Source organism: Toxotes jaculatrix, chromosome 2 (genome assembly GCF_017976425.1).
Source record: "Toxotes jaculatrix isolate fToxJac2 chromosome 2, fToxJac2.pri, whole genome shotgun sequence".
Taxonomy (NCBI): domain Eukaryota; kingdom Metazoa; phylum Chordata; class Actinopteri; family Toxotidae; genus Toxotes; species Toxotes jaculatrix.
In genome coordinates, this window is record NC_054395.1 from 14,578,735 (window position 1) to 14,595,020 (window position 16,286).

Sequence of the window (16,286 nt, forward strand, 5' to 3'; positions counted from 1 at the left end):
AGCTTAGCTTAGCACAAAGACTGGAAACAATGAGACATAGCTTGCTTGAGTCTTGCGCTTCAGTTTGAGCGTGTATCTCTTGTTGTTTCTTCTGCTATGAACTCCTTCCTAGTCTCTGTAACTTGTGTCAAGCATAACTTCTTGGCTTGATCCATCCGACCTACACAGGGAACTGCTGTAATATCCTCCTCTCCCCTAAATAATATATCCCAGTTCACATCCTGACAAGGTTATTTATATTTAATGTCTGTTTTTGAAACAATACCTTCCAAAGGTGCAAGGCACAACAAACTGGAACAACAACAAATAAGAGGTTACTAATTGGTTAGTTAAAGATTCATGGTAAGAAACAGGAAGCAGGAAATAGGAAGTGGAAAGCACCATTGGTTATACTTGATGATTTGACTTGAGAGCCTTCTGCGGATGGGCGGTAATGGAATAATGCAATCATGAGTGACAGTGAGTGGCAGATTTTCATTGTGGTTCCATTTAGCCCTTGTATAATGAACAGGCAGCATCAATTCCCCCTTAATGATCTGAGAGGAGGAAAGAGAAATGGAACATGACAGGCCAAGGACATACTGAATCCAGAGTGGGTTTTTGCACAAGTGTGTATTTTATCAAAGTATATGCACAGCTTGTGTCAAAGTTTGTACTCGCAAGTCTGTTCCCTGGACAGTAACAGCCATTAACCAGGGCTACCTATCTGTATTCATAACACACAACAAGTTCCCTCTTTGAAATGGCTTAGGTCACGCACATAGGAAAAATCCCTGCAAGCTATGTGTGTTGTTACTAGCCAGCGAGCAGCCCCTGTTTTGGGGTAGATGCACTGGATAGAGAGAACAAGTGATTTCAGCCTTGAGTAAATCTAAAAGGCCCGTTTCCATTAGTGAAAGGAGGTCAGATGCATTAGGTCCAGGACAAACCACAGTCATTCAGACCCTCTCAAAGAAAAAGACGACACATACCAACGTCTAATGCAAATACAGTACAGCACAGTGAAAGAACGCTGCTAGAACGCTTCTTGGATGCTAGACAACATTTTGGTCATTCTTTAAGTGCAACTTCAAACTGCCTTACAGTTTTAGAGCATCCTGGCTGCACCAAACTACTTCCTGCAGCTGTCTTGATGGTTTTGAGGCATCGTTAAAATGAAATAATGGCTTCCTGAATCATGCATGGGATATTGAAATCCTTTAAAGGGGAGATGAGGCAGATCCTTGTCTAAGGCTGTATTGTCCTGATCATAAATTGCACCCTGTCACCCTTTATGGGAGTGTGTTTCTCACTTTTCCAACACGGTGAGAATCTATTTAAATGCCAGTCAGGCTTATCTTTGTTTCAAATATGCAACAATACAGCCGTTGTGCGGTAAATATGGTGCAGCACACCATTATTTGTCTTAGCATGTTAAAGTATTTGTCACACCTTCCTAATGTATTCATATAATTGCCACGAATGTTTCTCACATTTGCCAAGATGTGTGCAACCTTTTTTATTCTTATTTTTCAGTCTGCATCGTCTCTTTGTCCATGTGTGAAAAATATTTCTCTGCTAAATCTAATCCACCTTAAAATCAAAATACATTTATATAATACATATAACATCCGCAGCTAGATTTCAAAATGTCCTCTTTAATAGTAAGACTAAACTTTGTTTGGTTGTTACTCTAAAAATAAATAATAAATAAAACAAATTCATCTGGGTATTAATACTTGAACTTCAACGTATGACACTGGTTCAGACATTGTTTTCTCCATTTGCATTGAACTAGTATAGATATGTGGAAATTATTTACTTTTCTTCCCAGTTTTCTCTTAAAAGGAATCCAGGGTTTCAGTACAGTATATCCACTTATATTTTTAGTCAAAATGAGGGGCTGAATGAGGACAAGAGAATGTGAATGTAAAGTGCGTGGATGTTTGTGTATATATAAATGTGTGAGAATGTATAGCTACATCTAAATGGATACATCATTACCATAGCAGATATGGTTAGGCTAGCCTTTCAGCAAAGATGTTAGAAAATTGGATATGATTCATCCTAAAGCACATATCAACATCCTCAACATCTCCATCAATAGGCATAATCTACGATGACAGCTGCTGAAAATATTGTCAGAAAATGGATCATTCCAAACACTGTGCTAGGTCAGAGAACAGCTCTGATCCATCACAGCAAGAAGGAATGAAGGGGCTGTTGGTGTAAATAAAAGCAGTCTGTACATTACCGGTCGGCCAGACAAAAGCAGGCTCTGGCTGTGCGTTTTTGATATGAGGAAAACAGCAGGGAAGCAAACTGACCCAGTTTGAATGAATTTGAACAAGATCAGCAATTACGCACCATTCATCCAAATACAATTATTGTTGACAGTTAAGAGAGGCCTGATAATGCATATTGGATTTTAAAACATCCTTGTGTTACGTGTTATCATATCAGATGTCTTGCATTGCATTTTACTGTGTATGTTTCATTCATGATCAGTTCTAGAAATTGTAAGAGCAACAATTTTTTTAAAAATCATTTCAACAGTATGTTGAACAGCATGTTAAAATAGCTTCCCATGGAAAATTTAGGAAAAAACAAAAAAACAAAAAAAACTTCCTCTTTGTGACCAATGGAGCTGTCAGTTGATGGCTCCCTGTCACAGATTGTTCATGGAAAATAACAACTGCACGCTTTTGACACGCTCATAAAACTGCCACTTATTATGACTAATGTAAAAAATAAACTTTGGCTATGTGACATGTAATATCAATAACTTAATCATGCAAACAATCTACATATCATTTTATTTCCACTGCTGAGGATTATTATGAGAACAACTTAATGTCTAGTTACAATGTCTAGTTAAGTACAAGCTGTGTGCATGTGATGTTGATGAGTTTTCCACAGTTATGACACTTAAGCCAAGTTTGTTATTAAATTGTTTGTTTTGTTTTGTTTTTTACACTTGCTATAGTATCCATGTATTTTGATCATCGCACTGTGTAAATAAAATTTTCTTTATTCATAGAATGAGTTTCTGCAGCCTGCCTTCTACTACCCTCCTAGACCCTGTGGCCAGACGAATGAATGGGCCAACATTTATACACTTTAACACAGAAAAGTCAGGGAACTGTAGCCAATAGAGTAAAGCAAGGGAACACATTTGCCACCCATCGTATATATGACATAAATATGCACAACTGTTGTCAATGCTAAAATCATAACACAATCTTTTCATCTAATTAAAGGAACTCCAACGATAATGTGAGTTTATGTGACGGCTTGTGCTTTCACAGCATCTTAGATAATGAAATAATGATGGGCAAGCAGATTTTATGTTAGTGTGGATGTAGTTCAGATTCTTCTTTCAGAGCAGGTAAAGGTTTTATATCATACTGGCTGCGACAGATATGGGCCACGTGCAATGTAACAGTGTGGGTTACTGACAACAACCCCTCGAGAACTCGAGTCCCAAATGATCAGGACAGTCCAAAGAGGGTTTGTAGTGTAAATAAAAAGAACAAAGTTTTGGTAACAAATGATAGACAAGATGAACATGAATTATTGAACAGAATCACTGAATAATTCCATTAACATTTCCCTGAAGACAAGAACATCAAGACCCAGATATCATATCTCCAATGATTTAGTCAAATTTTAACCAAACACAGTGTGGCATACATCTTGGTAAACATTTGTGAATCGTGATTTTGTCAAATAACAACAAAGCAGTAACAACAAAGCAGCCAAGTTCTTGAATACCGTCTAACATCAGAAACCGGGGGAATCTCCTGAATATTATGAAAATGATTTCATAAAGAGAGAGGTTACATATTTTTTGTCCTAGTTTAAATGAAATGGTGTCCTCAATTCCCCTTATTGCACAATAGCGGCAAGAACAGAGAACAAAGAGTTTAGTAACCCTGCTGGTTTAACCATCTGTTAGTTAAAAGGTAAAACAACACATTTCATCACCCATAGAAAGAAAAAATAAAAAGCTGTGCTACTGAAAGAATAACACACCCCATGTGGGAGAATGAAATAACAGAGCGGATTCACATGATTAGGAGGTGAGTTCCAAAGGTTTTTAAATGACACACATTGTGAAGTTTCTCACGGTGCTGAAGCTCCCACCTGCTGCTAATGTAAATAAAGTGTGATTTATCATCAGACATGTGTCACACATTATAAGTCTTATGACCTCTGGACAAGGTCATTGAACACTTCCAGTCCTTTCCAGAGGCAAGCAGCAGCGCTCCTGAATAATTCTCAAGGTTTGAAAGTGTGAGAAGAAGTAGGTGCCTAAAGTCAAACCCCTCTTGGCCTTGTTATTTCTATGTAATACAAAATCTCTCAAATCTAAGAATTTGATGCTTTTAGATTTTCTTTCATGCCTGTCATGTAACAGCCTGTTGTACTTGTGCCACACTTTATGTGACTTTGCATACTTCTAGTACAAACATAGCACACGTGACTGCCATGAGGAAAAACATGAACATCTGTCAAATAAGTTAATTGTGACTAAAGCTGTCTGTTTGTCACATCTTGGTAAAATTGCATTTTAATTAAGTTTAAATCACATTTTAATTAATACATTCTGGCCACCAAAACAGGGAAAGGATTGTTCTCACACAATTAGGATGTGAAATTAACAGATGAATCTCTTACTTTCAGTAGAAACAGTTAGCACATGTAGATATTGTAATTCATGCTCTTTACACCTGGACCTCATCTATGTATAACTAACTAACTGACTGACTGACTAAGTAAATAATACTGTAACAAAAAGATACAGCATTTAAAACTGCTTGCAATACACAGTGCGTGGAATAGTGTGACCTACACTGACGTCAGCATTCATTAAATATTGTTTTTGACTCAAATGTGATTTAAAGGTGACTGATTAAACTACATCAATACATTTCCAAGCAAATAAATAATGGTTGTTTACTGTATGTCTCTCCCCCCTCTTTTCTAACTGGCTTACAAATACTTGTAGCTTGGTTGTGTGCTGTGTGCAAATAACCCACAAGAATTTGGCACATGTAATCTATCCAAGGAGAACTGAGTCAATATCAACTCATTTCTGTGCCCACTGCTACAAAGATGGCTAATCCAAAAGGTTGCCCAGGGAGCGCTTACACGTCTTGTCAAGGGAGCAATCTTTTTTTTTTTTTTCAAAATTGTAAACATTAGCCTGGTGCGAGCATGATTGCCTTCACAGCAGACAATGAACCATGCTTCTAGACAGAAAGAAACTAGACAGAATTTCTGCATATGGGACATCATCCTGACTAAACTGGTGCCGTTTTCTTGTGAATAATGAATAAACTACTGAATTTAAATTGCCGTGCCCAGATTTTTCAAAATATTTTTGGACGCTGTCATGACACTGCTACTACAGCCCAACACTCCTGACAATGCTGCTGTTTTGTTTTTAGCTGCCTAGAATGTGTTTTGGCATTTGGACACCTTGTACCAGGGGATGCGTCTTAAAAAAAAAAAAAAAAAAAGCCATTACGTTACGGGACTGCCAAATGTAAGCATATGGCTCATTGTTCCAGCTTTTCTCGTCAACACAAGGTGAGATGTCTCATTATAACATATACAGAACAAAGCAGTACAAATGTAGGCCTACTGTTAGGTTTGCAAGAGACTATGTGATAAAAACACGTCAAACTATTCTCATTGCAGCAGCTGAACAGCATGGTTTCACACAGTAGCAGCACACGAATTAGTTGACAGAAGTTTACCTGAAATGACACCAAACAGCAGTTTGGGTTCAGTGTGTACAATGTGTACATTACAATGTGCACATTACATCGCGTAGCCAAAGCTTTAGCTAACTACACAAGTTGTCAGATTATTAGCAGATCATCCGTGACACACCGTATAAATATTTAACAATAAACATGTTTCTTTTGTTTTTACACAATTTGTGTTCAAGTCTTACAAGTCTACATGACATGAGATATAATATATGCACAATATGATCACAATGTGATCAAATTGTTATGAAATGTTTCCACCAATTTCGTGCTACACAATAACAATGAATGATAATATCTGCCCAGCCTTAACCAGCAGAAATACTACTACTACTACTACTATTACTACTACTACTACTACTATTACTACTACTACTACTACTACTAATAATAATAATGATAATAATAACCACAGCTTTTTGACACCCTAACCCTCATATTATTCCTTGGCTCTACATTCAGTTGAAGTGAATACTTACAGTGAAAGTCACTATCACTATAATCTTTAAAACTGATCTTTAAATACAATGGCAGTATGTTACACTGGAGAATTACATTCAGCCTTGCTGGCAGTTAGAGCAAAAAGCCAATCTTTAGACCCCTGTGTAGAAGTTAATAGCACTGGATGCTAACTTCCATTGATAATGTCATGGAAGCAAAGGGATGCGAAGCAAACAAAGCACCCTTAGAGAGAAGCTCTATTACTCAGCCTGGCAGGGCCCCAGCCACAGACAGCCTTTCCAGTCTGCATGCCAAAGTTTTTCCTCGCCCCCATTGAAAATCAGGCTCACAGGCCAGAGTGTCCCAAAGTAAAAATGACTCACTCCACTGATCTCAGCAACACAAACAAACAGCCAGGAGATCTGAGGGGGAGAGCACAAACATAACTTCCACTTTGTCCAGATAAACACGGAGTAGATGAGGAATCAGAGAAGTCATACCATACTATGTCCACATTTCTGTGTAGAACCGATAGTGACTCTTCACTGACACTGAGTGTTTGTTGATCAGTGGCACAAACAAGTGACTGCTAGAGATTAAAATACGTATCTTCAAATGACAAAAAAAAAAACTTACCTCCGGAGTGGGGTGGTGGGCCACACAGTAGGACCACTCCTTGACCTTCACGAACTCTCACTGGACTTCTTCTCTGCGTCTTGAAGTTCTCCAAGTCTGTTTACCACAACACAAAAGCAATAAAGCAAAATAATCAATTCATTCTAAAGCCATAAGCACACAGGAGGCGAACAGACCATGCCTAGCTGTTTACAGAGATAAAAATACACTACAAGTCATATCTGTGGTTCCTCAATAATTTCATGTCTGGTTAGAACACAGCTACTGACCAGAGTTTAACAGTGAGACGTGATGCAGAAATTTAGCACATTTTCATGTTATGTTTGCATAAATTCAGACATGGTGCTGTAAAGTCCTGAGCACTTCTGACTGGAGCAGAGAGCAATTCCTCAAGTATAAGTCACACATGAGTGAATTTAATTGGAACTGTGTATTGTTATCACTTTCTGTGTTTCATCCACCGCACACAGACCAGCAACAATTAAATGACTAAGACTGAAACATCATTTGTATGGAGACCGATTACTTGTTGACAACCTACTGACAGAAAGCAAATAGAGACAGCAATCCTAGAACACTTTGCCTTTTCTTGCCTGCCATGGCTCTCTTGGAGATATCGCAGCCAGTGCAGCCAAATATCCAGCTGCCGTACAGGCTTAATGGCATAATCAAGACTGAATTCAAAAACAGAGAGAAAGAATGCAAAACTGACACATCCTGTGTACAAGCACAGCGGGATGACCCCTCTGCATAATAAATAAAGTACATGATCTTTGCAGACCTTGTGAGTAATGGAAAAATTGCATCAAGCAGAACAGTATCACATTATCACAACTGAAAGCATTTTTTTTTCCTTTGGTTCACAAATGATTAAGTGTAAAGCCCCCTGTATGACTTCACAAATTAATTAGCAGATCATTAAGTTCTTTTCATGTTTGGTGCAGACAGATTGAGCGGAAGCTTCAATGGCCAATTCTTAATCTATGGCTGATCCATGTGTAATGCAAAATAACATACAGCCTCTCTGTGCAATGACAGTTAGGGTCCCTCTGGACCATCTATAGATCCCTCCACATCTGATGAAGGCCCTAAATAAATGTGAGAAATCTATTCATTTACCGTTATCTCCTTTTTATGCTGTTTGTGGTGGAAATGTTTGTGGAAGCAATCATTATCAGCCTATATTCACATAACGTCACAGCTTCATGCCGTGAATCGCTGTGCATTTGTTTGAATGCACTTGTTTTCCAAGCCAAATTTCAAACTGAATTCAAAATGCAGCTTTGGCACTGTTGCATTATCCAATACTTGGTAAAAGCCATAGCTCACAGATATTAATAAACCAGTATTAGAAACCCACAGAGGCAGAGATAAAATTATCTTTCTCCTGCCTGATCCAAACTTACAAGTTTCATCTTATCTTATCTGCTTTATTTAAATATATTGAGACTTACCAACAGATTAAAACGAGAGAAATGTCTGAGTAAGCTATGAGTGTGTGACTGTGAACCAGAAGAAAACAATGCCAGGACTTTGACCCTGAACCAGCTAAATGGAATTCAGCCACCATTATTTTTATTATTTGCTCCCGTGCATTTCCTATTGCCATATCAAAAAAGGCCTATAGCTTTTCATGATCCAAAGCACAAATAACCACCTGCTGGTGATGCTATAAAAGAAAAGTTGGTTAATCACCAAAGTCATTAGGATACATCATCTGCAGACTATACATATCTGTACCAAATTTCATGGCAATCCATCCAATAGTTTTTTTAGATATTTCAGTCTGAACCAAAGTGATGGACTGACAGGCTGAGCGACATTTCCCTCCCTTAAGCTCTGCCACTAGCACAGCTAAAAATGAAGGAGTCCTTTTTGAGTTGCTTCATTTTTCTACCTACCTCAACATATAGCACTGGCTTAGTGAGCAGGATAACATATCAAACTATAGCTGCTCTGGCAGGGCAGCTACCTGCTGAGTCAGACATTACATCCCAGTAGCTGCAGTAGCAAGGATTTTGAATGGTTTGATGTTGTGAATAGTTTGGTTTCAGTTAATATTCTGCACACTATTGTCATCCGAATGCTGGCTTGAAACAATATGCTATCTACAGTAGGCTGTCCATAATTTCAGGCTTGCTGCAGAATACATATTGGTTCACTGTTAGACGACCAACCATTTTGTGTATACAGTATGAATAAATGACAGAAAATAGGTCTCTATATGTCTGAGTACATTCCTGTAAGATTAATAATTTCAGAGCGTGTCATTAGTATGACCTTAGGAGTCCGCTTTTTTTATAGTTTTACAACAATTGAATAACTCTCTTTAAAAGGACTGGCCTTTTCAATAGAGCTTTTTCCAGATTTAAACAGGGCACTGTTTTTCCTGATAATTATATAATTATATTTGGAAAGCTTGTTGTCTACTTCATTGCATTAGGACAGCCAGGTGGGAACTTTCCTACGTATATATTTCATATTTGACATACATACATTCAGAATTAACTCTTTTCTACCAAACCAGGCACATTAGAAAATATCAGAGTTGCTCAGCTCACACTGAAAGTGAAGCTTTCCTGATCAATATTCCTTTGGAGTATGGAGGGGCGTAAATGAGCTAGACACACTAAAAGCCAACAATGCCTGACAACCCAAGCTGTGCTGCACCCTGTGGATCATCTTATCAAGCCTATCATGGCTCTGCACCTCCATGCGCTTCTCAATAGCCGGGTTCAGGCTATTTTGAGTGTTTTCAGATCCATGAAATTGGATGTGAATTTGCATTTTTGGGCTTGCTACTCCAATGTGACCCATTGTAATGAATGAGAAGCAATTGCAGAAAAGGAAAAATTGAAGCCATTCTGTTGGAGTGTGAGCTCGAGGACAATTTGTGATGTGGTTACATCTGTCACCCAGCCACTGGACAAAAGGATTAAAGACTTTCAAAAACTTTCTTTATTTGAATTTCTCTAGCCATGGTTCATTTGCCTCTGTTAAGCTTCTGTCTTTTCATGAAAAAAGGGTTATTCTCTATTTCTGATGTAAGATGACCAGTCACAGCAGGTTTGGATAGAATATATTCTTTGAAATAAAAAAAAAAGACACTTTAAGCATTTATTGCCAAAAATAAATACTAATAATAAAAAAATAATGATAAAAAAATAATATTAGTTCTGATAGAAAACATTACATTGGTATAAATTGTAATTAACATCTGATAAATGTCCAATGGTCTGTAAACTTAGTATAAACTCAGCTGAGGCTGGCAGGAATTTAGTCATTAGTTTTTAATGCAATTTGTGATAAAATTAAGTGTTTGAGAGGTATAAATTTTAACCAGCTGAAATGCCTGGGTATTATAAAATCACTCCGAACTCATTAGGATTCAACCTCTTGGGGTCATGAACGTCTGCACTAAATGTTTAGCCAACCCATTCAGGAGTTGTAGAGCTATTTTACTCTGGAAGAAAGTGTTGAACTGACTGGCCGACTAACAACACCATCCCTCGAGTAATGAATAAAAAGAAACTAAACAAAAAATAGACTGAAAGGTCATAAATGTGTTAGTGGAGGTTTCAAAAAAATCTTTCTCCATACTCTTTTCTTTACCAACATCTTGTATTTTTTTAGAGCTGCAAAGTTGAAACAGCCAAGGCTGTTAATGAGTTGTTGTTGAGTTAGTCACCTCCCACCTCCCAGTCAAACAGCAAATGGGAAGAGCCTTGGAATCAGTTTTAATGGGATGATATTCACTGATTTTTGGCAGGATTGCAGCAGCATGAATGTCTGTCACTAATTGACTGAGTGATGAAATTACATTCTTGGTTACCCGGCTGTGTGTTGGAGTTTCCCCACTGACCATTGTGCTTTCAAACCGAACGGCTTGAGCAGTTTCTAACATGGCATAGGGGCATTTACAGGCAGTGCTGTCAATTCAGGGCCTTTGTCTCTAGACTTACAGACATCTCAGACCCCTTAAGCAACTTTTATTCAAAAATGCCCCAGTGCCAAATCTAGTGACTTTTTGGACAAACCTGAGGTATTTTTCGTGGAAGAGACTCAACAGTATTTCTCCACGAAAGCAAGGTCGGGCTTTACCTCTGCAGGTACAACTCTCTATGCGCTTCCAAATATAGGTGAAACCACAGTCAATGTCTTTAACTTATGTGTATGGTGATCTTTGTCAGAGGACATCACGGTTATAAAATTAGGATTTTAGCAGAGCAATAGCCTAAAAATGGCTTGAACGTGACTGCTGGTTAACATGTAGTCTTAATGGGCTGTATTTCAGTCACTATTTTATACTTATTCTATTGTCTGGCAACATAAACATAAAACATGTAAATGAGAACAGCTTTGTTGGGAATTCATCTGTATTACATTACTGTATATGTGAGGACAGACAGCAGGAAAGGAGGAAATAGATAAAGGGCTGAAACTGGCTGACATTAGGCAGAATATAAAATAAAACGCAATGTATTTTAATATGCTAATTAGCACATTACATCATCTAGAAACCTTTAGTGACTTCACTTCAAGCAGATTTGCACTACTTTCCTCTGAAAGCTGTTGTTTACAGTGGTTCCACAACAGTTATCAACTGTGTTCTCAATTTCACACTTATAGTTGGTTTTGACCTGTAGTCCTGTGTATTTTCACCCACTTAATACCATCTTTCTGTGAAGCCTTTTCACCTAATTATTTACTGTTTCTGAATTACTTAAAAAGTGTATTTTAATCCATCTAAAATTCAGTGTTATGTAGTTTTAATGTTTTATTGTATTTTCTTAACACTTCTCTGAAATGACTTATACTTGTGCTCAAGACCACTTCTTGCCTTCTTGTCTTACCACTAGGCTCATTAATTTGCATAATACAGTTTTTTTGTGTCACCACCATATTTATCTTATACAGTATCTTATAATGCAGCTGATTTTAGAAATTGTATTATTATTATTATTATTATTATTATTATTATTATTATTATTATTATCAGTAATACCTTACATGTATGTGCTTTGCATGGGAGGAACCGTGAAACATCTAGAGGAAACCTACACAAACATGGGGTAGGGGTAAACCTGCAAAAGTGTGAGAAAAACTAACTAAAATAACTCTCCTAATTCCTATAAAGTACACGGTATCTATAGGATGTCGCATTGAAGTCTCAGAAGCGACATGATAGTTTGTGGAACTGATTAGTAACAGAGCAGACATTTCTCAAGTGTAGCCTGCAGCCTGTATGCTGTGAGAATTTATGATGTATGGCTATTTCTGAAAGTATTAATCTGCTTTCACAGCTGGAATTTACAGCTAGCCATTTTTTCATGCAATACTTGTGTCAATATTCTTACCACGCAGTATCTCTTCTTTACTTGGAGAAACTGACTGCGAATGTAGACAGAAGGACAACGCATTGCTAAGTAAAGCCATGTAAAAGTAACTACCAGATAAATACTAAGTATTCAAAAAGGTACAAGTAAAGTGCAAGTCACCAAAAAGTTACAAACAACAAGTTGCCATATGTTGTTACCATGAAGGTAAAAATATAAACTAATAACTGCAATGAACATTACTGCAAGATGATGAGAAACCATCATCTCCTCTCAATTTTTGTCTGCTTCTCATCTTCCCTCCCCCTCTCCTCTCCTCTGTTCTCAGAGAAGCATCATGCAGTGAACCCCTAACAGTGAGTGACACATGACATTTGAGGAGTGATAAACATCAAAGGGACCCATTTCTTACAGAGCGCTACTGCTGGTGTCTGCTGACAATTACAACACCGTTGCAAAGTGCAGCATTCAGAAAATGCCCGCTACCCCCCTCCCTCAAAGATGATTTGAAACCGAGATTGAGCACTTGGCCTCATGGTGCAGATGAGAAATGTTATTGTCCCTTCCTCAGATGCTCTCTAGCTCAGAATGGACTTAATTTTCACCTGAGGCAACAGCAATAAATAAAAAATATAGAGCTAATGGAAATACGAAAAGGAAAAAAAAAGACATGAGATAGAAATCTTGCAAAGTAATTATCCAGATAAGGCAGATAGGTTAGACTGGAGCCAGTAAGAAAAAAATGCAAATGGCTTGCAATTACAGGACTGAATTTGATAGGAGAAATCACGAGCAACAAGATACAAGGGAGTCGCATCTTGCATTTCTTTCATAAATACAGTGATTTCACCCTTCATTAAACACTGTGTCACCCTAGTGGCTCTATAAGCAGCGCAGCATCTACGCTGTAGCATGTTTCTTCTCTAGGACAGGCACCCAATACACTGTTGCAGGCCTTGCAATCTGTTGTATAATGTTGCATCTTGCCTCAGTGAAAATCCTTTCACTTACACCAAAAATATCCCGAGGAGATTAAGAAACTCAATCTGGCTTGATAACCAACTAGATTATTGCTTCCAGCACTCCCAGCAGGCGAGCAGAACCTTTTAAACATTTAAGTGTGTATTGTCGACAGGATCAAGAACCTTTATACTTTTAGAGGTTTAAGCCCCACCAGATGGTAACAAAAACTGTTATATCACTCGTCTTTCAGAGGATTAACAAATGTAGGCTTTCTTAACTGTTATGTATGCACTACACATTCATGCGATTCAAATTTGATGTTACGGGACATCATCAGTTGGCACAAATCTGAGACATCGATCTTCAGTCCTTCATCAGCATGGACTTTCATGAATAAACTGCCAAATATAGATTACATTGTTAAAGAGCTTACCATAGTGTTTTCAGTAATGAGAATGCTGTAAGCACTGTTCTACATTTGTTTTCTGCAGCGGTGCCTAAAAGCTTTGGTTGTAGGCTTCCAGACGATTACGAGCTGGACATCATTGCAGACCCTTCTTTTCTCTTCATTATTGGCCTTTACCTTGGTTTTTGTCTCACGGAGTTATTACAAGATGGAGAGAGGTGAGAGCCCCTTGGTGTCTGAAAGAGCATATTAAGCTACTCTGAGTCAGAGTCTGTTACAAATGACACAATACTGACTCATAACAGGCTGCTCCTCCAATGAATTATTCCCTTGACCTGGGACCCGCTCAATCACAGAGCACTCTTAATTAAGTTAAACCAAGAGCAATAAATAAGATGTATGACACATCAGCACTGATGCTTCTCCTCAGCCGTTGACAAAAGCAGCAGGTTCCAGGTCAGGCCCAGACGACAGATGACACCGATCACTGTGACATACAGTTCCGGTCAGGACCCGAAAACTGATAGGAAATGTGAATATGATCAACAGCCTGCTAGCAACTCAGGACACCGATTTGCCCTATATATGGAAGATTTGTTGCCGTTTTGTGACAATAAAGCACCAAACAGTAGCGAGATGGATACCTCTGGTGCTCTTCCTGCCAAGGATCACCTCTGCGTCTTCTATGGCAGAGAAACAGACATCAGAATTCAATCTAGCTGCACCATCTGTTCACAGATATAAGACCTGTCATTTGATATGGTCTGCCCATCAAGAGTGGAGGCCTCAAGTTCACCTTGCCATCAGAGATGCCTTAGACTCTGGTCTTATAAAATGTGATGGATGAAGGCTGTAAAGCATCAACTACACGGGGGTCTGTCAAGGCCTACCACACAATCACGCAGTCTTCATCACAGGGGTGTGAGAAATTTAGAGCCACCAGGCAGGGTAAACACCAGCAGTAGATCTTTAATCAGGGTTAAAGGATAAAAGGATACCATGATATTAATATTGCAGGTTAATTTGTGTTTTCTCATTAATAACTTTAACTGTATCAGCCTACAAGAGTGACACTAGTTGTTTTTTTTTTTGTTAGAGAGGATCAAGTCTGACTGGGTCATTATACTCTCAGTGAACCACAACATCTGATGCTTAATGAAACTTTTACTTTCTAAGACAAACAAAAACTGAACTGAACTCAATAAGACTGAACTTGGATTGAGGTGAATTACACTTCACTGAGGTGAAATAATAAAACTGAAAAGAAAAATTGTTAAAGACAATAACACTAATCAATGCCAAATGTAAGTGCAACTTAACTGCTGAATGCTGGGTTGGAGGTTCTGGTGTGTTATGCATGTAGCAGCCAATGTAGCCTAAAGCGTCTAGCTTCAAGCAGAGATAAGGAGTTGGGTACACAGGTCTGATACACTCACTTCTAACTCTACACCATCAGGTTTTTTTTATTTTCAAACTTGCAGCCTTCAGTCCCTGCTAACGCTGACTCGAGTGACATTAGTTGAGGTAATCTGTAAACAGACTTCGAGAAAAGAAACAACACAGGAACTTACATGCAATGTGCAGACTGGCCTCTCTGCTGACGATGGTGCCAAAAGAGTTGGATGCCAGGCACTGATAGATGCCAACATCTTCCTCTTTATTCAGATTGCTGATGTGTAAGTTTCCTCCCATGAGAGAGTAACGTGACCCTGGTCTGGGCAGGATGAAAGAGTCATTTAGCTTCCACCTGTGAATGCAAGCACATGACACACAACAAAAAACCTTTATTACAGAAAGTTTGGCTGCCCTCACACAATGAGCTCAGATCAACTGTATTAGACAGATGGATACGGGTGCAAAAAGAATCAACTGCATGACATGGACTTCAAATAATGTAAAATGCCCAGTAGCCTAAACTATGATGTACCAGACCTTACTCTGGCAAAAGCATGCACTAAAAGAGATGACACAGTCTGATGTGTGCTGCAGCAAAAACGACAATGAATGAAAGGCAGTCAGCAACAGTCATTTCAAAACACTATTCATTTCTATTCAGGCTTTTATTCACTTCAAACACAAGTCTTACTCACAAATCAAATTCTGTGCATTCCTCTGACATTTCCTTTTTTTTTCTTTTCAGTCTGTTTGTCCGTCAGCCACAACCCCGCGAGGGCGGCCCTTTCACCATGAATCAAACCCTCCCCCCCAATCACAGTGATTATCACATGGGAGGACCAAAAACTAGGACTGCTCAAACAAAATGGATACATGCAAAGCACAGGATAATGCTGCTTTCTGATTAAACGTCTTGTTTTGAGCAATACAGCAGTACGACAAGTGTGTGTGTGTGTGTTTGTGTGTGTGTGTGTGTGTGTGTGTGTGTGTGTGTGTGTGTGTGTGTGTGTGTGTGTGTGTGTGTGAGAGAGAGAGAGACCAGCAAGATGCAATTGCCAGCAATCAACTTTTAACTGTAGAGGATGTCTTTGTGGCTTGATTTGGGAGGCTTGTTGTTGTTCACTTTGCATAATTAAGGCTTGTGTTCCAAGAAAACCTGCTGAGTTGATGATGTCAGTTCAACCAAATTCAGCATGTGACCCGTAACCCCCTAAATAATTGCGTAGACTAAAAGGTTCAGTTTCTATTAACTGTGAAGAGTAAAGTGTTTACAACAACACACGAAAAGGATTTTCATTTTCATTTTCATTTTCATTTGTTCAGAAGAAAACTTTCTAAATCTATTCAGAT

The 16,286-nt window shown here is 38.5% G+C and overlaps 1 protein-coding gene across 1 annotated transcript in view; it reads right to left on the reverse strand.

Annotated features, from left to right (window-relative positions):
* Positions 1–16,286, reverse strand: part of cntn3a.1 (contactin 3a, tandem duplicate 1) — a 76,187-nt gene that overhangs the window by 40,908 nt on the left and 18,993 nt on the right. The window contains exons 4-5 of the mRNA XM_041053254.1: positions 15,113–15,288; positions 6,837–6,932 (exon numbers count right to left, since the gene is read on the reverse strand). Of these exons, the coding sequence (XP_040909188.1) occupies positions 6,837–6,932; positions 15,113–15,288 (272 nt within the window). The remainder of the gene's footprint in view (positions 1–6,836; positions 6,933–15,112; positions 15,289–16,286) is intronic.